Consider the following 24992-nt stretch of genomic DNA (forward strand, 5'->3'; position numbering starts at 1 on the left):
CCCTAAAATCCCTAATTTCCCACATCCAAGAAAAAAACCCAAAAGCTTATTCTACTGATCTGTGTTTCTTCCCAACTAAAGCCAAGCCAGTTCTTGTTTGTTCTTTTTCTTGAAACTCTCAAATGGATAAAAGTGGTCCAAAATCAAAGAACCCAGAACCAGGAAACCAAGGAAACGATGAGAAAAAGAGCAAAAAGGGATTGCGACTATTAGCTCGAGCAGGTTCTTTTTCTTGTTCCTTACTAATGCAACATATTCTGTTTTTAATATCTCACAAAAGTAACATTACAGACACTATTTTACAGTTGTCTAGTGTCTGAAAATATGGATATTTGCAGGGATTGAACTATGTTGGTTCAATGTGCTTTTCAGATTACGCATTTGTTCCTGTTGCTTCTAACGTTTTGCTGTTTAAATGCATGGCTTGTGCCTTTCCTTTCAATTTCCAAAAACCAAAAATTGAACTCCACTCCGACAACACACACAAACGCCTCTTACATTTCTGCTTATTTTTAGGGTTAATTTTTTTCTTTTATTAACCTAAATTTCATTTCTCCATCCCAAAAATCCTTGGATCAGGTAACTTGAAGAGATAAGCATATTCAGTTTTTTCCTTTAAATGTTTTTGCGGGTTAAAAATCAAATTTTTTTACCGTCCATTTGTTCATCTAAAACTTTTTTGATCCTGGGTTTTGTCTAATATTAATAAAAAAATCTTTATATTTGCTTCAAATTAAAAATCTCTTCTGCATGAAGAAAAGCAGCAAAATTATGATTGTTATTTTTCCGGGAATCTTGTTGTTCATTCTTGTTTGAAGATTAGATTAGATTGAAAATATTAATCTAAAATTCTGATTCTTTCCTTGTTTGGTTGGTTTGATAATGTGGTGCTTAGAATTAATAATAATGATGTTTTTGGAATGAAGTTGTAGCTAATGTTAATAGTTACAAGCCTTTGTGGGGGTAAAATATTCATCAGCCTTGAGGTAATCAATTTTCAAGTTACATACATATGATTAGAAATATTCATAAGCTTATATAATTCATCAGCATACAATATTGGCATTTGCTCACTCATTGTTTTGGGTTTGTTGTTGTTGCAGGGAAGTGAGAAGCTCCTTCAGCTAGTCTCAAATTACTCCATGGTTTCAAACTTGAAAAGATAAGCATAGAGAAATGTCGATCACCCACACTAATTTCCTGTCCTGAACAGTTCTATGGTGATGATAAATAATTTGTTTGTGGGATGAACTTGCCTAATGTCTTATAGGTTTAAATTATTATATAGTAAATTAGTATATAGAATCATCGCTTGCTTTTTCAAGTAAAGGTAGATGCAAAGGCACTACTTTAAATTGAATAATGCATTTGATTTAGATGTTTATTGTTATTATTTTCTTGATTTTTATTATCGCTCACATTCCATGTGTCTTAGAAAACGTAGATTGTCCTTAATAGAAAGCTCATCTGTGAAGTTGGTTTGCGTAACCTCCCTTACTTTTACATAATTAAGTAAACTCTATTTTGTCACCCTATCTTTTCCAGCTGTAGTTACAGTCAGAAGTCGCAGCGTATCCAGTTTAATAGTCCTACCGTAAAGGTTTCAATATCTTAATTATCTCTTTCTTTTATCATTTGGCATCTACGTTTTGAATTAAAAAAAAAAAGCAGTTAAATTTATTTCATATCTGTCATTCTAATTGCATATCTCTTATTTTTTAATTTATCAATGTCATTCTAATTTGTTTATCATTAGTATTATGTAAAAAAGCTTATCTTTCATATTCCTTTCATCTGCCAAAGGTTTATGTTTGTTTGTTTAAATTTTTAGCTTAGTTTATACTTTATGCTTTAACTATTAAATACAATTACAGTAAGTAAATTAGGGCCAGTGATATTTTTTTATATATTGTTCTAAAGTATTTATATTTCTTTAAATTTGCATTGTCTATTTTTGTTTTCACCCTTTTTTTTCCCTTGATATTTTACATACAAAAATAAAACTAAAAGAGTAGTGTTAGTTGATCCTCTAAAAGAGTTCCATGTCTAACATGCAAAGGAATGGGTCATACAGCTGAATATTGCCTAGTCTGTCAGGCATCTGGTGCTGATGAGTCTGCTCCTAGAACTTCTAGAGAATAGGTAAATAAAGGCAATAAGTTGAAAGCTACAATTGAGGTAGCTATGCGTTTGAAGCCTGGAATATGTGAAAGAAAATTCAGGGGTTAATAATGCGATTTTTTTTAATGGCAGAATGATGGTTAGGTTTAGCTTAGTTTATTTTAGTATGTACGAAGGTTAGGTTTAACTTCTAGATGCTTAGTTTATTTTAGTATCAGTAGCTTAGTTTATTTATTGTGATTTGAGCTTCTGGCATTTTATATTATTGATTCTGAATAGGTCTGGTGCCAGCTCCTGCTGTAGTGGTGTTATTATTTTGAACAATCTATACTCTATAAATAGGATGCTGTCATTTGCCGTTGTGCATAATTGCAGAGTATGTTCAGATTCCATGGACGTTTTACAATGATACTATGAATGAGTTTTACAATTTTTCTACTTATTTTTTGTGCAGGGTAGTGATGCCTTGTCAATGGCTGAAGGACAAAATGAAATGCAAAAGCTTTTCAAGGAGTAAGCCACTTTTTTCATTAGAATAAGCCTGTATGTCTGTTGAGAGTACTTGTCATAATAAATTGTTTGCACGCCCTTTGGTTCCATGATTGAATCATAAAAATCAGTTAATTGGCTTTTTATGCTATTATCTCTTTAACTTTCTGAATGGCCCTTCCACTTTGATATTTCGTTGATGTAAAAGATGCTGGGAGCTCCACATTGATTTAAATGTGTTTTTAATTTATTTATTTATAGTGCTATTATCCCTTTCAGTAACAGCCAAACTCCAGTTTTCTGTCTTAGTCTGAAGTTATGGTAAGTTCTTAATGTTAGCATCTCCCTTAAAATCTGTCTTGGAGGATACTAAATGGATTTATTCTATATATTGAGGTTAGAAGCACATGTATATTAGACTTGAATTGTTTTAGATAATAATTCATTTGGTAGTATTCTCTAGTTTTTTGGATGATCAGAAATGTGCTTGATATAGTCGTTCACTTAAATGTCTTTCTAACTGTTTCTTTTTTAACCTGACAATTTCATTGTTTGTCTTAAATAATTACAGATATGGCGTGACTCCATTTACTCTGCTGAAAGGGATTTTTATTCAGGGTCCCATCTTTGTGTCTGAGTCACAAAAAAGACTACCTACAGAAGATAAAAGTGGTGCTGGTATCAGAATTCATGATAACAATGAAGGAGAGGAATCCGCGGCAAGGGGAAGTGTCACTGGGAGATTTAATATGGCTCAAACTCCTTGGGGAAACATGGTGGCCTGCAGTGGTATGCCTATTGCTGTGGTTGTTTGATCTAGCAACTAGTTCTCTTTTTCGGCCTTTTAAAGATTAATTAGCATTTGGAGCAGACTTATGTAGTTCTGTGGATTTTATTTGTCGATATTGTTTCAGGTTGTATTATTAATTGTGTTATTAATTTATTATTTTAAATTCTAAAACTAAATTCATTAATTTTTATATATAGTTTTAAAGTTTAAAATTTTCATAGAAAATTTAATTTAAATAATATTTTTTTATTTATCCTAAAAAGTATATTTAAAGTTCAAATATAAAAAACAAAATAAAATATAATATTTATCATAAAAATAAATATTATTTGATTAAAATGTTTTTTTAAAGGTTATGTTTTTAGTGGCGTTTTTGTTAGAAGTGCCGCTAAAGGTTTGTTTTTTAAGTCATGATTTTTAGTGGCATTTGTGATAAAAGCGCCGCTAAAGCTCGTGGTCTTTAGCGGCGTTTGTGACAAACGCGCCGCACGCGCCGCTAAAGGTTATGGTCTTTAGCGGCGTTTTTTCGCATAAACGCCGCTAATGTTAGTGGCGTCTTTTGTAGTGGCACTTTTTGCGGCGCTTGTGAAAGCGCTGCTAAATGCCTAAAAAAACGTCGCTAAAAACCTGTTTTGGTGTAGTGATTAGTTGGTCTTTCTTCTAAGTATGAGTTTGTGATAGCAGTGGTGTCTTCCTACCAAGAGTCTCTTTTCTCTTGATGAGGTAACTGAAATGTTACTTAACTGTGAATCTAGGCAGCAAGACTTTGTAGATGAAGTGGCTATGCATGCAAATTTTGGTTATTTTTAGCACTAGTAGTGGTGGTTCTCCTGGTGGTGCATCCTGTATTGAGTCTTCCTTTCCTCATGGTTCTGGATTTCAACTAATGCAATCTCCATATGACTTTTCATAGCAGTAACAAACTTCTTATTCTCGTTTGTTTACTTATAATGGTTCTTCTCTGTATGGTGGATTTCAATCTCCCTTTCAACCTCACGATGGTCGTGGCAACTTCCACGACAAGGTCGTGGGTAATTTAACAATGGAAATCGGCCTCAATGTCAGTTGTACAAACGGTTTGGTCATCTAGTTCAGCGCTATTACTACCGATTTGATCACTCATTTACGTGTCCATTATAAATAGCATTTTAGACTTGATCATGATCCAGCTCGAGGATCCGCCTGAAAGTGAGAGGATTTAGATAAAAATATAGGTCCGAAAAATTAGATTGGGCAAAAAAAAAATGAGACTCGTGCCTTAGTAAGCTATTTTGGTCCGGACCCAACTCGACCCGAATTTACCAAAAAAAAGAAACCTGTTGTTGTTTCTACTGTTTTGATGTTGTTTTGATTCATAAAGTTTACTTTAATTGTATTTGATACAATTTGAATTAATTTTTTAATTAATAACATTGCTATATTATTTTAAAATAGAAAAAATATTTAAAATTATAAGATGTTAAAAATAATTTTTAATATTAAAAATAAAAAGGATAAAGTTAATGTTTTAACAATTATTTTTTGGGTAAACTACACCCATGGTCACTTTTGTTTACCTTAGGTTACATTTCAGTTACTTATGTTTGAAATGTTACATTTTAGTCACTTATGTTATCGTGTTGTAACATTTTAGTCACTGAGCCGTTAATTGTCGTTAATGGTGTAATAGTAAGCTGACGTGGCACATGAAATCATCATTTCAAACAAAAACTTTTGGTTAAATTATACAATTGGTCCCCATAATTTTTCGTTTTGAGCAATTTAATTCTTTTATGTTCTTTTAACTTTCTTTTTTATTTATTTCTTTTTTTTCCATTCTCTTCTACTTCTCCCTCTGTTTTTCTACCTTCTTTATTTCTTTTAACATACCAGGAAGTCGAATTGGTAGTGAAAAAAGAAGCATGGTATGGGTTTATGGGTTTTGGTTATAGGCAAATGATGAAAGTCGACTTCCTACTTCTTTTTTCATTGTCAATTCGACTTCCTAATATGTTAAAAGAAATGGGAAATGTATGAAAACAGAGGGAGAAACAAAAGAGAATGGAAAAAAAAGAGGAAAGTTTAAAGAACATAAAAAAAAAAAATTAAATTACTTAAAACGAAAAAATATGGGGATCAATTGTATAATTTAACCTAAAATTTTGTTTGAAATGATGATTTAACGTGTTACGTCAGCTTACCGTTACACCATTAACGACGATTAATGGCTCAGTGACTAAAATGTTACAACATGATAACGTAAATGACTAAAACATGACATTTCAAACATAAGTGACTAAAACGTAACCTAAGGTAAACAAAAGTGACAATGGATGTAGTTTACCCTTATTTTTTAGTGAAAGGTGAGAATTTATTAAGGAAATAAAACACACACTACAACAACAACAACAACGACAACAAAAATAAGTACAACAAAAAGAAACAAGCAAGCCCTTAAGAAAACAAGAAAACAAACAAAAAGGAACGCTAAACTCCCAACCGCCTCTAATGAGCTCCCAACACCGGATATGCAAAGGAAAAGAGAAGCTCCCAACACCAATCTGTCGGTGCTAGGGTAAAGGTAAAACGAACAGCCAGCACCCCGCCGTCTGCACCCGACCAACTAATGAGAAAATAGACCCCGGAAAAAGAGAAGGCTGAAGCGAGTGCCTCAGTCGATGAACCCTGAGCCAATCCACCTGACACCCCTCCCGCAAACTGACCAACCACGACCCACCACAGCCTCGCACACCACCGACCAGATCCAGGTCCAACACTCCATTGCTGCAGACGCACTAGACCACAAGGGAAGCCAGAACAGAACACCCGCATGCCGACTCAGAGTTAATTTTATCTATTATTAGTGTACACATACAAATTAAACCAAAGTCTAATCTTAATTACTTTTATCATGATTTGAATTTTTTAAAAATATTATATAATTTTCATAATTTTTAATAATGATTATATATTACTCATATGAAATAAAAATATTTATTAAATAATAAAAAATATAAATGCGTATATTCATGTGTAAGGCACTAGTAATATTAAAATGTATAATAAAAATAAAATTTTAGTTGAGTTAATAAAGTTAAACTTTTATAAATGTGAGTGAAATGGGGATGTCTTCAAATGTAAATTTTTTATTAGATTTATTAAAAACATAAAAGGATAAAATCATCATCATAATAGTATAATTTATTTTAAATATAGCAGAATATTTTTATAATTTTTTTAATTAAATTGGTATTTAATTAACTTGTGATATTAACACATTCAAAAATTTAAAGTCGATAAAGATCCGTGAAAATATTTTCATAATATTGTCAATCCAACTGATATTTTGCTAATCCGTAATTAAAGCCCAAAAATACAATGAAACAACTTTGTGTTTTTGGTCCAGATAACTAAAACAAAGTCCATCAGTAGACCAGAAAATTTAAGTAAAAAGGTCCATGGGGGTGGCATTTTGATTGAGAATATTTGCCAACAATTATACCCCAAGCAAGATTGATGATGGGTTTCCGTTTGTTTTGTTTTTTTTTTATAAGAATAATATTATAAAATTAATTAAATATAAAAATAAAATAAGAAACAGATTAATTACGAAAAATAAAATATACGAGGAATCCCCTCTACAATTAATAATAAAACTATTTTATCTTATTAAAAATACTGGTATAGAACAATAAGATTTTATAAAGTAAAATAGGTTATCAATTCTAAGGAAGTTTGATCAAATGACATGTTTTCAGCTCACACTTGTATGTTGTATCCTGGATTTAAAGGGTTTAAGTTTACGCAATTCGCCCACCAGCCTACCCATATCCTGGACGGAGCTTCCCTCCTTGCTCACCGCTTCCAATGCTTTTTCCTTCAATTCTTTAGCCTTATCCTTCAACCCACCCGCCTCGCTCATTGACTCACCAATCACACGGCTCAACTCACCCGCCTCAGGAACCGACCCAGCACCCTCACACACCCTCACTCCCACCCCCATATCCTCCACCAGCAGCCTCGCATTCACAAATTGGTCAGCTTCCATAGGCCATGCCAGTATCACCACCCCACCCACTATCCCTTCCAACACCGAGTTCCACCCACAATGACTCAGAAACACACCCGCCGCCTCGTGACTCAGTATCGACACCTGCGGTGCCCATTCCCTTATCACCAAACCCCGACCCGCCACCCGCTCTTCAAACCCATCTGGCACATTTCCAAACCCGTCTTCTCGTTCTTGGGTCGAACCCGTTTTCACGACCCAAACAAATCGGGTGCCACTCTTTTCAAGCCCAAGAGCCAAAGCTTCCATTTGTTCCCTTTTCAACAGCTTTTGACTCCCAAAACAAACATAAACAACAGACGCTTTGGGGCATCCGTCAAGCCATGTCAGTAGTCCCTCATTCAGATCAGACCCAGAACCCAAATTTCCCGGACCTGGCAAGTTTAGTGGACCAACCCCGAAAATCCGATCGTGGCTCAATTTTTTCTTCAGATAATCCATGTACTCGCCTTCAAATGCTTCAAAAGAATTGAAAACGCAACCCCAACTCTTGGTATTTGCAAGCTTGAGATCCTTGACGAACTCCCAGTCAGGATCAGATTTTTTATACAAACGAAACAAAGAAGGCAAATGATGGGATTTAAAAACATGGGAACCAGGCAAAGCAGAAAGCTCAACCTGGTCCAAAGTTTTAAGTTGTTCAACATTGTTCCATACATAATCGTCGATAGCAGCCAAAAAAGCACCGGAAGGGAAAAAAACCAGTCTGGGTATGTTTAGTTGGTGGGCAAGGTGTAGGGTCCAACCAAGGAAGAAATCAGAGATGATGGCAACGGGTGGGTCGGGGTGAGAGTTGAACCAGTGGAGTAAAGGGTCGTGAAGTTTGGAAAGAGAGGTTAACATAGGGAGGTTACCGGAGTGGCCGAGGTCTTTGACGTTTTCGACTCCCGGAGGGATGGAAGGGTGAGAAGGGAAAGGGAGGATGAGGGGAGTGATAGAAGAAGGGTGAGAGGAAAGAAGGGAGGAAAGGTAAGGGAGGTTTTTGTGGGTGATAACGATGGTGATGGTTAGGCCATGGAGGGAGAGGCGGTGGGCTAGGTGGAGGAGCGGGAGCATGTGGCCTTGTGCTGGGTAGGGGAATAGCAAGATATGGCAGTTATTGACGGTGGTTGACATGGTGAGTTGAAAGGCTGGAGGATGGATGCTGGTGAGTTGAAGGAACTGCCTGCTTTATTATTACAACTTTTGTCGATCGTAGGCTGGCAGGAGTGAGATTTTTGTTGCCAATTTGTGGCGGTAGTGTGGACAATGCCAAAAAAAACGTGAATAGGCTGATTTTTTTTTTAGGGTTTTTGGCATTTAAAGTAGAGTTTTAAGTTTAGTCTTTAATGTTTAAGCTATTTAATTATTTATTTTGTAATAATTTTTTAAGATGTTGAATAAAAATTATTTATTTTAAATTTAAAAATATTGTATTTATATCAATTGTATATTTGAATTGGAAAGTTGAATCGGCAAAACTTGATTTATTCGACAAGAATAAAATATTAGTTATTAATTTTTCATTTTTTTAATATTAGTTTGATTTAATTTAATTTTTCAGTAAATTATTTATTCTCTTATCAATTATTTTCGAATAGATAAGTTTAAAAAAATATATCTCGAAATCTCGGGATATATGATGGGTTTCTTAGAATAAGGTTGGGGTTGAAATTTATAGAGAGAAAACACTCCAAGTAAGACGCATTGTCATCAAAAGCACTGAAAGTGCGTTCCCCTGGAAGCGTTTTCAACGGACATGGTACTAAAAACGCTTCTAACTGGAAGCTCTTTTAGTGCTTTTGCTAACAATGCATTTAACTTAGAACATTTGCTCTTTACAATTTTTCTTAAAATACACCTATTTACATAAATTAATTTTTTTTACATTTATTAGTAAATTAGTCGGGAGTGTTATGAATTTTCCATATTTTCATTTTAGATTTGACAGAGTAAAGTTCAAAGATAAAGAAAATTTTGCTATGTTAGGCCTTACTCCTTAGCCTTCTCCACCGGTAAAGAAAAAAAGAATTGGATACGTTTATAGAAACTGTGTCCTTCAAAGTTCAAACCAAACCCATATCTTTTATCTCGTTAAAAAGGTTCGAATTCTAAGTTCATTTTAAAATTTGAAATTAATTGGATATTCCTATTAGATTTGTTCGTTTAACAATAAAGAATCAATACTCAAAACATAATGAAAGAAAGGGGTCTGAAGTTAGCTTGGGTGCCAATGCAAATTTCACCTATTCATAAATTACATTATCTGTCTAGACTCGAAAGTTTATTCGAAATTTGAAAGAGTTTAGGCAAAAATATTATGTCTGAAGATGAGTTTAAACAAAAAAAAAAAAACTTGTTTAAAATATGAGTCGGGATCGAGCTTGAAAATCTAAGGTCCTTAACTAACCTATTTTTAAGTTTATAATAATTTATATTATGTAATTTACATTAAAAAACAAACCTACATTAAGGATCCGTTTGTTTACATGTAAAAAGTTTTACGGAAAATATTTTCTGTATTTTCTTGTGTTTGTTTCACAGAAAACAGTTTGGTCAATGGAAAATGACTTACAGGTCAACGGAAAATAAGCCTTTTTCCTTGTAAGATGACTTACCCTCTTGAAAAGCACAAGTCATTTTCCGGAAAAGAGTTCCTAAATAGATAATTTTACTTTTATATAAAAATTAACTTAAATCAAGTTTAATATTATTATATTGATAATAATTTTTATTTTTATTTTTATTTTTAAAAATATTTAAAATATTAATATAAAATATTATATTTTTTAATATTATTAAACATACATATTTAATTATTTATATTTAGTCATATAATAAATTATTAATATCATTAATATAATTTATTATTTTTAATAAATTATTTAATATTTAAATTTTATTTTAATAGTAAATTTTAAAAATAATAATTTTAAATAATATTATTCACATATTATTGAAAATATCAATATTAATATTTTAATACTAAATATTTATTACAATTATAAATATATTAATAATAAATGTTTTGTAGTATAAATGTTAAAATATGTCATAATTCTATATACTCTTCACAAATTTGCAATTTAGTTTCTGTATTTTTATTTTCAAGAATTTAGTCCCTCTACTTTCCAGATTTGAAAATCAAATCCAACTGCTGACATTATTGATTTTTTTTTTGTCAATTTTGTTAAAGACACATTTTTAAATAAAAAAATACTCAGTTGGTAGTCATGTAACTAAAAAAGAATCGTTGCAATGAGCCTAAATTTAACAAAATATTTTTAATATATGTAAAAACAATGTAAAATATAAAATTATAGATATAAAATAAACTCAATTTAAACAATGAAAAAATAAAAATAAAATATCATATGTATGTTTGTTTAATTGAAAACAACTTTTATGAAATATTTTTAAAGAACCTGCCAAACAAAATAAAATATTTTACACAGATTCATCCAAGCACCAGAAAAGATTAGTTTTTCCAGAAAAGTAAGTCATTTTTTAGAAATCATTTTCTGGAAGTCATTTTCAGTGAAACAAATGGAGCTTAAATACATAATAGCACTCTAATGTAAACATTAAAATAATGATTAGATGATTAAAAATTTTCAATAAATAATAAAATATATAAAATTATTAAATATTAAAATAATATAATATACATATTAGAAAAAAGTAAAAATAATATGGTTGGGGCTAAATGGGTTTGAGTTAGTTTTTTTCAAATATGGATGGATTTGGACAAAATTTTATACTCATATTTCTTGTTAGGCCGGGCTTAAAAAACATAAAATATGTTAATATCATGTTTAGACCTAACCTAAACCCGACTCGAACCAACCTATGAATATCTCTATTGCGAATTATGGCATGGTTAATTATGATGATGGTGTTTGTTAATTTGGAGGAAAGAAAGATTAGAGTTTTATTTGATAGAACTTGTGTCTAAATGGGCTTACAACTGCCTCCCTCCATGGCCCATTGTCTCTCTAATGGGCTTTTTGTTGGATACATCCAATCCAACCTCAATTTCTTTACTCCCACATGAGTTTTAGATTAAGACTGTAACTAAAAGTATTTGGGTTTATAAATTACATTAATCATGTTTGAATTTAAGAGATTGAATGAATCATTTCAAGTATTATATGAACTGTAATTTCATGATATTCTTATGCTTTTTTTAATAGGAAAAAGATAAATAAATTTTTCTCATAAAAAAATTCAAACCCAACTAAAAATGTTAAAAATCATGAAGAAAAATCTGATTTGTCATTCTCCTATTAGAAATGTATAAGAATGACATGGAATAACAGTTTCATACAATCCTTCTCTTACTTAACTTGAGTAGTTTGTGAGTTAGTCAGCTTTTTAATATTGAAAGTCTAAAACTTAAACTTAATTGATTATGAAATCAGATAAGTTTAGCAAACTTCTTTTTTAAGGATACAAGTCCCTTTAAACATGAATATGTAGTTATGGGAAGCCTCTTACTTGAAAAATGATAGAGGGACATAACCTAAATATGTGGTGTATTGGCTAGATGATTCCTTTAGGCTAATTAGCTCCTCTCCTTGTTCTTTACTTAATTATATGCAAATCATTTAACAAAGTTAAGAGATCAAATATATATTAAAGCTTTTAAAGAAGATGTATTCAACTCACATTTAACAATCAAATAATAAAATCACAAGCCAAATGGAATGAAAAATTTACCCTTGAGTATAAAATAAATTTGTTTATTTCAGAAGATGCTCATCTAAGCAATAAAGAGAAAATAAATGTAGAATTTTCAGAAAAAGGCAAAAAACTGAATTTATGAGAAGCAAATAAAAGGAGAAAAGGAAAATGAATATGGAAATGAAGTTGATGGGTGTAAGCAGTTAATGTTAGAGAAGCTGGGAAGAGCCTGTCTTCTTTATCTTATTATTTCCTTTTTCTTCTTACATATGTTTGTTCGGTTTGGCTTTAAATTTACCGACAAAGATTGATACTTGGACACCATCATTCAACTCATCCCAAATTTGTTGATGGTTGGTGCCGCTGGTTTTTCTGTTTCTAGAAAGATATCAACGCATAATACAAGTTCTTGGATATTGTGTGTTAAGGATGAGATATCTTTGTCTATGCAGACCAGAGGTTTGCCTCAACCTGGAGAGGGGTTATAAGGAGTGCAAGTTAAGAATTTACATACATTTGGACCCCATTCCTCTTTGCTATTCAGAAAAACCCACTGCAACTAAAAAAAAACCCTAATTAATATATCTCTTCTTTCATCATGCCATTGTCATTTCACCTAAAATAGACCCTTCACAATATAATTTTATTCCTAAAATGGTTTATATGAACATTTTTAAGTTATTTTATTTCATCTAATTATTTATATCCAACCTCTGCTTTGAACCTTCTAAATATATTATGTGAAAAAAAAGCAAATTATTCTTTAGTAGTCATTATCTTTCATATTAGCATGAGTAATCTAACAAATCAATGAATAATCCAAATATTAAAATTTTGGACCAAACTAAAGACATGGACTAAGCTACCAGACACACACTAACATTTAAAACAGTTGTTTGATGCAAATTTTGCATGTTATTTTTATTAACTCAATATTAATCAGTTTAGCTAAGGCGTATAATCAATAATTATTTGAATTTTTTTAAATAAAATCTTAATATTTGTTTTTTTTTTGTAAAACAAAGACTAAATTAATATCTTAATTCTGTCTAGTATTAATTTTGTCTAGTATAAAAAAAAATGATCCCTTGTTATTTGTTTTGCTTACAAAATATATAGGGAGCCAAAAACTTAGATAATATTCATATGAAATTCACATTTCACCAACTTAGGTATGGCCAACATTACATTCCTTCACATAATATACATATATAAAACCCCAAACTTTTACATCTACCTACACACACACACACACACAAACCCCCATAGAAACAAGTCCATGTTGTTCTCAAACATGTCTAAAACAAATATGGTAAGGAGACATGTATTAGAGAAGAAGAGATCATGTTCCAAAGAGAAAGAAAGTGGTTGTTTATCTAAACATCTGAAGAAAATCTACCCGATTGGGCTTCAAAGAACCTCTTCATCTTTATCGTTATCATCCTTGTCCTTGTCTTTGTCACAAAACTCCAATGATTCATCTCTTACAGACCATTCCAGCACGCCCTTGGAACAAAAGATTTCATTGGCACTTAGCTTGATTGCTCCTCACCGTGAGCGAAGAGAGTTCCCCATGGTTGTCAAAACTCATGTCCAGCATCATCACCAGCAGCAGCAGCAGGATCCTCCTGGCAATGGTGAAGTGAGGAGGTGCCATTGGGTTACAAAGAACAGTGGTAAGTTTCTTAACACAGCAACATTGTCGGAATTCTCAACACAACTCTGAATACTAATAATGGTCGTTGGTTTTTAGTGTTAAAGTTTGATAGCAGATCTTCAATCTTTGTCTTAATTAATTTTTACCACATCCAAGACACAGTAATCAACCTCATTTAAACTATTTTATTACATTTCAGAACTAATGTGTTGGATGGCCAGCATTTTCTTTTCATTAGTGAATTAAAATTCATGTTTAATAATAATAAGTTATATGGTATTTACAGTGTCAAAGTAGTTGCTTTAGTAACAGATAGAAATAAAACAAAGAGAAGAAAAAGAAAGAGTAAAAAGGATGGAAGAAGCTGTTGATAACTTGATGTCAAAGAAACTAAGAAAAGTTTTTGACACAGATAAGGTTTACATATCATTTCACGATGAACAATGGGGTGTTCCCGTTTATGATGACAAGTAAGTTTTAAGTTCCAATTCATTAACATCAAAGTTCAGACATCTAATCAACTAATGTTTTTATTGACATCTTCAACTGATATATCAATCAACCAGCAAATTGTTCGAGCTGCTTGCACTGTCTGGTATGCTGATGGATTATAATTGGACAGAGATTTTGAAAAGGAAGGATCTATACAGGTGCAATGTTCTTCAATTTGCAGATACATACTGCAACTTTTCTTTGTTTTTTTTGGTACGAACACTGAACTAAAGCTTGCAGTTACCTTTTCTTTTCTTTTTTTTCTTAAATCATGTAGAGAATCCTTCTTGGGTTTTGATCCTGAAATTGTTGCTAAAATGGGGGATAAAGAAATCCATGAGATATCATCAAACAAAGCAATGATGTTGGCAGAGAGTAGAGTAAGGTGCATAGTAGACAACGCCAAGTGCATACTCAAGGCAAGTTCTAAACGCAACTTTTTAATTCATTTTGGTATTCATGTTCCGGAACTAAAAGTGAATGAATTTTGGGGATGAAAATACAGATAGTGAGGCAATATGGGTCCTTCAGCAGCTTCATGTGGGGATATGTGAATTATAAACCAACCATCAACAAATACAAATACCCCAGAAATGTTCCACTTAGAACTCCAAAAGCGGAAGCCATTAGCAAGGACTTAGTGAAGCATGGATTCAGGTTTGTTGGGCCAGTGATTGTGTATTCATTCATGCAAGCAGCAGGGTTGACCATCGATCATCTGGTTGATTGTTTCAGATACAGTGAATGTGTAAGCCTAGCTGAAAGACCATGGAGGCACTTTTAACTTCATTTCTCTGCTAGCCCTAATTCTTTATCTTTTTCCATCCTCCTTGCTCTTACTCAAACACAAACTAAGCTCTTCATGTATAAATTGGTCAGTGAAGTTAGCTTTATATGATACGATTGTTTTGTATCTATGTATCAAGTGAAATAGAAACCTTGGGTTGTAATTATAAGATCATATGATCCCACAAATATATAACCATATACGTATTATATCCAAACCTCACATTGGTATCTATGAGTATAGATATGATGGAATTGATGTCCTAACAACAATAGAATAATTGAAAGGTTTACATGGTAAACCTGTTTCAGTCTATCCGCGGGTAGTTGGGAGGGTTAGGTAGATGAAATGTAGTGTTAATATATGGGAGCCAATCATTAACCAAAACTTGCTTGTTTTATTGATTTAAACACTTTGCAAATATGAGTAAACAGATGGGCATCAGTACGTGTGTCTCCATCATCAGTCAAGAGTGTGAGGAACGCAAATTAACCATCCACCTTCAACTGGTTTCATTTTGCCCTGAAGGCCCAATGGCCTGCAAAATCCATGGATTTCCCTGCTGCCTGCACCGGCGGTTTAATTCCAACTATCTGCAAAATCCATGAAATCTCTACCTCATTAACCAAAACACCATCAAACTTGTCTTGAATTCTTCAATCTTAATGCTTCTTATCAATTTGAGTTGGAAAACTCATAATTATTCTTCACCTCAACATTGTTAATGTGTGTTTGCCATGAACCTGCTGAAACTCTCAGGCCCCTGGAATATATGCAGGCAGCATATATGGGCTCCTTGTTTTAACTAATCACGCTTTGTCAAATTGGAGTTTTCCCACAATAATATATGGATTAGGTCTCAATTCCCAAGCTGGATCATGATGTTGATTCATCACAGTGCTAATATTGGGTGACAAGTTGTTTCAAATCAAATTATATACATGTAAAACCGGCCCAGCTTTTGCTACTCGTCCGGTTCTTAAAAATAAGTTGCATGAAATGACTGGTCTAAGATTCGCTTCGGATCTATATAGACTCCGGTGAGATTAAAAATAGGAAGTGGAATTAGTTATTGTAATAGTAAGATTGAATAATGTAATGGTGAAATATTGTTTAGATTCAATTATGGTAATAGTTAGATAATAATTAAAATAATAATATTTTACATTAATAATAAAATATATAAATTTTATTATATATTTATTAAATTATTACAAAAATCAAAATATATATTTTATATAATAATATTAATAAATAGAAAATTTCTGCTTGATATTTATTTTGTAAATTTTAAAAACACTTCACCTCTACCTTTTGATCTGAAAAATAATAAATAAAAATATATTCTTTAAATTCTATCTCACCATAGCTGTGGTGAAATTTAAAGACAATTTAAGTTAGAACTAATACGATAGTACTTTAGATTTTTTTTTGCTGTTATTGTAATTAAGGTATTCATCGTCAGTAATAGTGATTAATTTTCTCACCGTGAATATTTTTTAAAGAGATAAACAATTGGTCACGAAATGTGCTTCATTCTCATGAGTGGAATCGAGCCCCGACCACATGATTAAGAGATGAGATGAGTAATATTCACTACACCATACCTCGTAGTTTACTTTAGATTCTCGAACTCAACACAAATTAAATTCTAAAATCAATTATTGATGTTAAGTGCTAGCTTCCTCCACTTTTATCCCATGTGATATTAAAGAGCCATTTAGACTCAATTTATGGAATTCATGTTTATCTCCATGACTGAAATACTTCACCTAAACCCCAAGTTATTATGTTACTCGAGCATCTACCCCAAAAATATTCTCTTCCCACAAGTTGTTATGATACTGAGATATGGGGTTATGTAGGTCTTGGACGTGGATACTAATTTAAAACAAAAGAAACATAAATTATCCAAAAAGATGGTCAGAAAAGTGAGATGCAGTAAGGATCATTGAATCCCCTTTTTCTTGCACATGCTGATGAATTGTTCTCTAAAGTTAATCTTTCACCAAATGTAACGCCATCATTTTGCTTCAATGATATTGGGGACGACAAACAACCTACCAAAGCCCCCCCCCCCACCCCACTTTTTGCCTGCCCCTCACCTTCTCTCTCCTCATTTATCATTTTACCTTCAACTACAATCAATGTGAATATACTAATAATTTAAAACAAATGGCAGCAAGAGATTAGGGTTTGCCTTGCCATGTCCAAATTGTCCACAACAGTTCGGTAAGCTTTTAATTTTACACTTCATTGTTATATATAACTTTATGGTCAAATTAAGCAGCTGCTGCTGCTCCATGATTACAATCTTAGGTGGAAAGGCTTAATCTGCTAGCTACAATTACTTCATCAAAACCTCTATATAAAACCCATGATTGTAACTTTGCTGATGTTGACCTCTATATAAAACCCAATCTCTTTCCAACTAGTATACTACTCCAGTTCCTTTCATTTTTAAATATATATATACATACATATATGCTTGACCATTGTCATGACTAGTTTGGAAAATAAAGTAAATCATTTGTGCACTGACTTTCGTGTTATATTTTGAGTTAAAATTCGTAGATGAATTCATCACATGCATTCCTTTATTAGAATACGTACATAAATTGGTATATATTATTCGGATGTATCCATTTATGTGTCATCTTTTTAGTTCGAATTTGTAGAGTGAATATTCAAAAAAGATAACTTCAGATTATACATTCATAACACAGTTCAACAAATCGAGCTTAATTGTAACAATAGTTGTAATCAAATTATATTACTTGAATTCGAATATAAGTATCAAATATGAATAGGATTACGATTATATGTTTTACTTTTTCATTAATTATTTTGCCAATATACTTATCATGGCCATTCATCTTTATGGTTTTAAAAATGATGAATAATCATATATATATATATATAACAATTATTTAAAAAACAGTAAAACTTTTTAATTTTACATTATGGTTTGGTTTTATTTTATAAATGGAATATAAAATATGATTATTATAATACTAAAATCATATATAATCTTTCTTATCTATAACAAAAAATAAAAGTTGTCCCCAAATTTAGAATTGAGAATTGAGAAGCGCTAATTAACAAACACAATCAAATTTTAAAAATAGAAAATTTAAAGGTAAATTTACGTATTTAGGGTTTAAGTTTAATTTATTATCAGTAATTTAAAAGTCAATTGGGGATTTATTTTATGTTAAAATCACATTTATGTATTCATATTTTATTGGTAAAAAGATTTTTCAAGTCCTCAATATCGATATTGAGTAAATTTGTCCATTTTTAAAAAAATCAGAACAATTTAATCCCTGTCAATTTTAAAAGTGAGCAACTAAAGACAATTACTCACACGTTAATAATGTTTTCTATCAATTGTACAGAATTTTAACTGGTATAATAACAAATTTAACCCTCAAAGTTTACACATTCTATCAATTTGGTCATGATTTAAAAAATTTTGCCCGAAACATTTATGTGAATGTGTAAATGTTGAGGCTAAGTTTGTTGAATTTTTTTAGAATCAAGACTAAATTGACAAAATATATAAACATCGATGACTAAATTTGTTATGATACCAAACAAAATCATGTACAATTGACGATAGACATGAACACCATAATTAATTGTCCTTAGTTATTCATTTTTCAAAATTGACATTAATTAAATTTCCCCGTTTTTCTAAAGGGACTAATTTACGCAATATCAAAATGAAAAGGGACCGGAGAGGTTTTTTACCTATTTTATTCATGTTACTTTTTAATTATGTTTATTTTTTGGTCTGTTCAAAAGTATCATACATTTACATTTTAATTCTTTGGTTTATATATTTTCTTTATAAACTCGTATATGTATTTTATGTTGATGGTATTTTACATAATATTTTCATAGTGACTCAATATAGTAAATAATTTATGTGTTCGCATAATTTTTAAATACATATATTTTTTATAATGGTATAATGATTTATTTGGCCCTTCAATTTTATAAAAAATGTCATTTTAGCCTTCACCTTTTTTAGCTTTTAAATTTGAGTTTTTTGTCAAATCACCTTAGAATAGTTGGAAAAATTAACGTTTTTTCACTTTGCTAACATGGTTTATATCTGACTGCCATGTGGATGACACATGAGCATTTAATTAATTTTAAAAAATTAAAAATCATTAAAATTATTTAAAAAGTATAAAATTTATAAAAATATTTTTTAATATTTTTAAAATTTCAAAAATTAATTAAATATTGACATGTCATCACGTGGTAATCCACATGTATGTCATATAAGTAAAATTAACAAACGTTAACTGTTCTATCTATTTTGAGGTGATTTGACAAAAAATACAAATTTAAGAGTTAAAAAAGAAAAAAAAATAAATAGAGAATTAAAATATAATTTTCTTTTAAGTTGGAATAATAATTATGCTTTTAAAATTTGTGATGGCCGTTCAATAAAGAGAATTTTTTTTTGTCATATTTGCATTATTGTTCGTGTTTAAAGTATTATCAAATTATATAGCACATTCATTATTTGTGTCTATTTGATGCAATGTCTCAATTAATTTCATTTTAATTATAAATTCATTTAGATAAAATTAATCATTATATATATTATACATTAATAATAAATTAAATTTGCAGAGGGATATTGTGTTCATATTCTATTCTAATATCGGAAACCAAAGAAAAGTAATGAAATGAATCTTGACTTGGTTCATATTTAGTATGTACTAATTTGATATTTTATTATGGAGTTAATATGCATTTGAATACTAATTATACTTAAAGAGTTAACTCTGATAACTATTATCTCTATCATGTTGATAATATCTAAACATAAAGCAATAACCGTTGTTGAGAAGTTTTCCTTCACTGGATTTTGGCACAAAGATTTGGTTAAACGGAAACTGATGGCATTTGATTTGGGTAGATTGATGAACACCCTTAATCCACTTCATAATCTACATAAACGTTGTATATGTATATTTACATGTTATGTGGCTTTTCCTTTGAAAAAAGTCATCCACAAATTGAGAAACAATTATATACACAAGATGTGGATGACAGGCAGAAGCACTTTCGGAACAATGAAAATGACATCAATGATAATCAACCTATGTTTAGCAAATACCGTCGTTTGCCTAACCAACTGCAGCTGTACCCCAAAATCAATTTAATAATATCTGCTTCGCAAATCATTTTTATCATGCACTGCTATCAACAACATTTGAATTATTATATTTGTTTGTTAACCTCACTTCAATAACAGAATACATGCAAGACACTCATCTCCCTAAATACACTATTTCAGAATTCAATACAAAATATGATAAAATGGTTGGATTCAACAACTAGTTTGTCACATATATTCATAAAAAATGGGATGCGATTATACACTACGAGCAATAGTATAATTATAATCTCCACCATGGAAATGCCCAAAGTCACATAAATATTCATTTCCTTTTTAACTTCAATCTACAGATTATTTATCAAACAAAGTTAAGGTGGAAAGTAAAAAGGGGCAAAAGGAAGAAAATCAAAGCTAAAGGGTTTAAGGTAAAAAAAAAAATACAAGCAATTCTACTAACCTCAGCTCTCTCTCCACTTGGCTGAAGCCAAAGAATATTTACAGGGGAACTCATCCTACAACATTCCATGCAAAATCCATATCACTGTATCTATCCTAACAATCCATGCATCTCAACTCCCAACAAACCTACAATCTCTTATTTCTTCTTCACTCAACTCAACTTGCCTCTTTTGGTATCACCTCAATCTCAAAACTGGCACGATGTACCAAGCCTCTGCATCTGCTTTTGACCTACTGTAACAGATTTTCGTTTACTGAATGCCGGCTTCAGCAACTCCTGGAACTTCTCCAAGAAGAAGTTCCATTCCTCTTCATTCAGGTCAGCCAGCTTCACAAAGCTCACACTTGCAGGAAGTTGCTCATTTGCACTCCTATGCCCAGATGAGCTTGTAAGATAACCATTTTCTTGTTTTGTTCCTGAAAATTTGGAATATTTCTGGCTGTTGTCACCTAAGCAAGTATCTCTAAGTGACATTGAAAGCTTCGAAATGGATGGGATCCTTTCAAGAGCTTCGAAAGGAGAAAAACCATTCTGCTCAGCTTCCAATTCACTTTCTTCATCTTCCTCAAAGCATTCCTCCAGCTTCGAAAGTGGTAAACGGTGGTGGTTATTCACAAATCCATTTCCAAATTGGAATGATGCTCTGGTCATAGAATCATCAGTTGCCATTTTTGGGATGAACTCCGATTCTGGTTCCTCACAGTCAATTTCAAACTGGAACTCTGCATCTCCCACTTCAGACTTAGGAGATGACAGCTCCCGCTCTGCAATTAACCTCCTTGCCTCAAGACAAACAACCTCTAGCTCACTAGGTTCCTCCTCTCCAGCTCGAAATTCTCTACTCATCATCTGACCAATTTCAGCAAGACAGAGACCAAAGGCTGCAGCTTCCTTGAGGAAAATTGTGCAGAGAACCAGAACATGTAGGCAAGCTTCCCGTATCATGGGGAGTTCCCTTCGCAGCATCTCGCAATCTTTAATAGGATCAAGCTTCTCTATATACTCAAGTTCATCCTCGGAAAAAGGAATTGAAGCCTGAGGCCAATGAATCCACTCAAAGTATGGATCCTCCAAAGTTTCTGGCAAGCAAAGGCCATGATCAATAGGAATGAGTTCTACCTGACCAAACCTCCCAATACCATCAAGCTTCCGCACTAAAAGGTTTCCTGCATGTCTGTCTGTGTTAAATATTCGTATATCAAGTATCCCTATGCGGTGCACAGCAGAAACAGGGAAGCTTGAGGTTCCATGATCACTAGCATCAAAATCATGTGGTATAAATTGTTGGAAAGATGCAATCTTGCTAACCAGATTCTTCTTCAGAGGCTTATGTGCATTCACCCCATCATTGACATTGAAGACTGAGTGAGTAATCTTCACCAGAGCAGTCGGAGGCACATTTGCAAAATGACCATAGTCCAGAAGGTAAGCCACAACTTCTCTAAAACCTGTCTCCCCTACTCGGACAGATAGTTTCAAACCAGGTTGTCCAAGGGCTTTCCCAACAAAGCCTTTCGGATTGTTTGGTGCAAAAGGTTCTTCATCTGTTGGCTTCACGATTGCAACACTCTCACCTCTGGGGTTCCTGAAGTAGTAGGCACCTCCCAGGCCACTATGAACGGGAAGTGGATCAACACCCATCTTAATCGCCTTAACAACATCCTTAACCAGAATTTTTAATACGTTAAAGCTATCAGAATGCCCCAGTATCTCAATAGGACCACTCCTATCTCTCTGCTGAAGGTCCCTTCCAGTAGGCGAAAGACAAGGAGTAGAGGAGCTTCTATGGAGATAGTTCCGTGTCAGGAGAAGTGGAGAATCATTCCGAACGGCACTAAGATCATTCTTCAACTCCACATCGCCAAAAGTCAGCGAGCTTTGCTCTGTAGGGAAATTAAGGGCAACCTGCAACCTTCTCTTAACCGTATGAGCATTGTCACTGCGATCTAACTCCATGCCCAAGACACAGCCGGTCTCAGTCTGAACAAAAACCCGTCTTCTTCGGGTAGGTTGTTTCTCTTCCACCGCATTGTTCCTAGGATATTCCCCTCCAAGAGGACTATTAAACACTGCCACAGCCATCTGAGTTTGAACAGGACTGTCCAACTTACGCGACATGAAAAATCAAGAAAAACCGATCACGGCTTTCCTGGTAGCCGGAGGCAGAGTAGAGGATGGAAGAGAACTTCTTGTCCTTCAAGAAGACCCCAAACTCCAAAGCCAATCGCAAATGAACCAGAAAAAACTCTAATTTACCAACAATCATCAAATAATAAAAACCAAAGCCAAAAAGCCCAACACAGAAGCTAAAGAGAAAAGAGAAAAGAGAAAAGAAAAAAAAACCCAGACAACAGATCGCAGAAGAAAATGAAGATCTATCCCTACACTACATTAAATGAGCCATCTTTAGCACCCATAAACAGAAAGGAAGCCCAGAAAACCTGTAAAAAAACCAAGATTTGATTCAAACCCTATTCTGGTTTAGCACATAAAAGAAATACTATCATTATATATGCCAAAGCATTCTCCAAATCGTTAGATTTAGCTTAGTAAAGTAGCAGTTACTACAATGAATGCATTTGTGAAATACAAAACAAACAGAATCTCACATCCAAAACAGAGTGAAATTAATGCATTTCTTCAACATATTCAAGGAATCTACTAAAAGACAAGGAAGCCGCTAATATGAGTATTAGCTTAAAATGCATCCATATTAATAACTGATCCAAGAAACATCCACAGTAGATAAAAAACGCCTAAAGAAAATTAAAGATTTTCAATTAATTCCAACAAATAAAACATAACATGGATAAAATCTCAAGACATTGATCTTCAACGTTCCATTCTACTTAATACCCGACACTGAACCTACGAATTGAAGAAAATTAACTTACCAAAATCCGAGATCTGAAGGAAAAGTAACAAAGAAATGCCGATTGAACTTTAATTTCGAAGAAAAAAAAACAGAAATAAAATCTCAAGTGGACGAGTTCAATAAAGAGAACGAATCAGGGAGTGGGGGGGGAGTGTAAAAGGAGGCAAGGAATCGTCCGAGTTGACACAGTTGTCCAAACACAGTAAAGCTTCCTTGTCTCTCTCTTTCTCTCTCTATCTTTTTTTTTTAATTCCTTTCAGCTAGGTCTCTCCTTCATCGAAGAAACGCTCTTTAACTCAGTTTTTGCCCTTACCTTGGTATTGAGTTAAATTGACTAACCCTAGTTAACTCTATTACTACTTTCATTTTTTATGTTAAGGGGGGAAATGGAAGGATCTAGAACTGGGAATTTTCGCCGTTGGATGTAGGGGGAAGAGGGATTGGGCCGTCGGATGTGCTTTTGTTTTTATTTAGATTTTAATATTTGTGGAGGCGACGTGGACATAGTGGATTGGATGGTGACGTGGCGGGAGTCACCGTCTTTCCAGGAAGTGTTAGCAAATAACTTTTTATTTGCCGATTTGATCTGCGATACCTAAATGACCCTTATGATGAAATCACCAAAGTACCCCAATTTTGTTGAAAAAGCTGGACTTCTTGATTAAATTCTTCTCTTAGTCCCTGTATTTTTTAAACGTTATGGGTTTAGTCAATCCATTAAATGAATGTGGAAATAACATGCTAAATTGCCATTAAACATATGATAATATGTATGGAAAATTAGATTTTGAAAATATCAGAACTTGAATTAAAATGGACTTCAATTGGTGAGGACTAAAATTCCAAAATTTGAAAAGTAACAGAGGCTAGAAATGACAAAATTAATGTACAGGGAGTAAATTCATAAATTTCGCAAAGTATGGAGACTAATAGCAGAGTTTAACCCGTAAATCTTCTTCTGCTTAGGTTGGGTCCTAGCGTATCTGATAACTTCTTTTTCAGGAAATTTGATCGTACGGTTTTGATTTGACGGAATTCTCAATCTTTGACCTCAATTTATTTGGTGTTAATCAGTGGACTGAAGTTAGTAAAATGCAAAGCTCAACAATATATCTTTTAAACAAACTCCAGAACTAAATTTATTAATTTTTTTTATTTCAAATACAACTTTTAATACATTGAAAATACTTTATAAAGATTGATGCAAGTGCAAATTGATTAATAAAAACTGTAAATTTTAATTAAAAGGCAAAATAATTTGAAACTCTTTAAATGTCTTAAGCTTTTTAAAATTACGACAGTGATTACATCAATTAATCCGTCAAACAAAACTCATGTTTACTGCACAAAAATTCGGTTTACATCTTAAAATATGTGTACGGAATTTTATATTCCACAATATATTGTCTCTATGGAAATACAACGAGTAGAAGTACACTGTCTAGTATAAATGGGTCGGTTTACTCGT

The 24992-nt window shown here is 32.5% G+C and overlaps 4 protein-coding genes across 11 annotated transcripts; 2 read left to right on the forward strand and 2 right to left on the reverse strand.

The window, feature by feature from the left end:
* LOC107946349 (uncharacterized) lies at positions 1 to 3576 on the forward strand. 8 transcript variants are annotated; one of them, XM_041106969.1, is made up of 5 exons: positions 1 to 222; positions 896 to 986; positions 1104 to 2497; positions 2576 to 2634; positions 3182 to 3576. In XM_041106969.1, the coding sequence occupies exons 3-5, from the start codon at positions 2465 to 2467 to the stop codon at positions 3423 to 3425; spliced, it is 336 nt and encodes a 111-aa protein (XP_040962903.1). In that variant the 5' UTR covers positions 1 to 222; positions 896 to 986; positions 1104 to 2464; the 3' UTR covers positions 3426 to 3576. The 8 variants fall into 8 exon arrangements, 6 of the variants coding, with proteins under 6 accessions (XP_040962903.1, XP_040962902.1, XP_040962901.1 ...); XM_041106968.1 differs by having other exon boundaries at positions 896 to 2497; XM_041106967.1 differs by lacking the exon at positions 896 to 986.
* A 3447-nt stretch (positions 3577 to 7023) lies between these two features.
* LOC107946350 (UDP-glycosyltransferase 89A2) lies at positions 7024 to 8833 on the reverse strand. Its single transcript, XM_016880628.2, has one exon. It carries the CDS (start codon positions 8562 to 8564, stop codon positions 7134 to 7136), a length of 1431 nt encoding a protein of 476 aa, XP_016736117.1. The 5' UTR covers positions 8565 to 8833; the 3' UTR covers positions 7024 to 7133.
* A 4507-nt stretch (positions 8834 to 13340) lies between these two features.
* Positions 13341 to 15220, forward strand: LOC107946351 (DNA-3-methyladenine glycosylase). Its single transcript, XM_016880629.2, has 5 exons — positions 13341 to 13786; positions 14180 to 14237; positions 14334 to 14417; positions 14537 to 14678; positions 14765 to 15220. Exons 1-5 carry the CDS (start codon positions 13390 to 13392, stop codon positions 15041 to 15043), a joined length of 960 nt encoding a protein of 319 aa, XP_016736118.2. The 5' UTR covers positions 13341 to 13389; the 3' UTR covers positions 15044 to 15220.
* Positions 15221 to 20490: 5270 nt separating this feature from the next.
* On the reverse strand, positions 20491 to 23865 carry LOC107946352 (phosphatidylinositol 4-kinase gamma 5). Its single transcript, XM_016880631.2, has 2 exons — positions 23544 to 23865; positions 20491 to 23090 (listed from the first exon to the last, which is right to left on the reverse strand). Exon 2 carries the CDS (start codon positions 22765 to 22767, stop codon positions 20836 to 20838), a length of 1932 nt encoding a protein of 643 aa, XP_016736120.2. The 5' UTR covers positions 22768 to 23090; positions 23544 to 23865; the 3' UTR covers positions 20491 to 20835.
* Between the last annotated feature and the right edge of the window lie 1127 nt (positions 23866 to 24992).

The sequence above is a fragment of the Gossypium hirsutum genome, chromosome D12, assembly GCF_007990345.1.
Source record: "Gossypium hirsutum isolate 1008001.06 chromosome D12, Gossypium_hirsutum_v2.1, whole genome shotgun sequence".
NCBI lineage: Eukaryota > Viridiplantae > Streptophyta > Magnoliopsida > Malvales > Malvaceae > Gossypium > Gossypium hirsutum.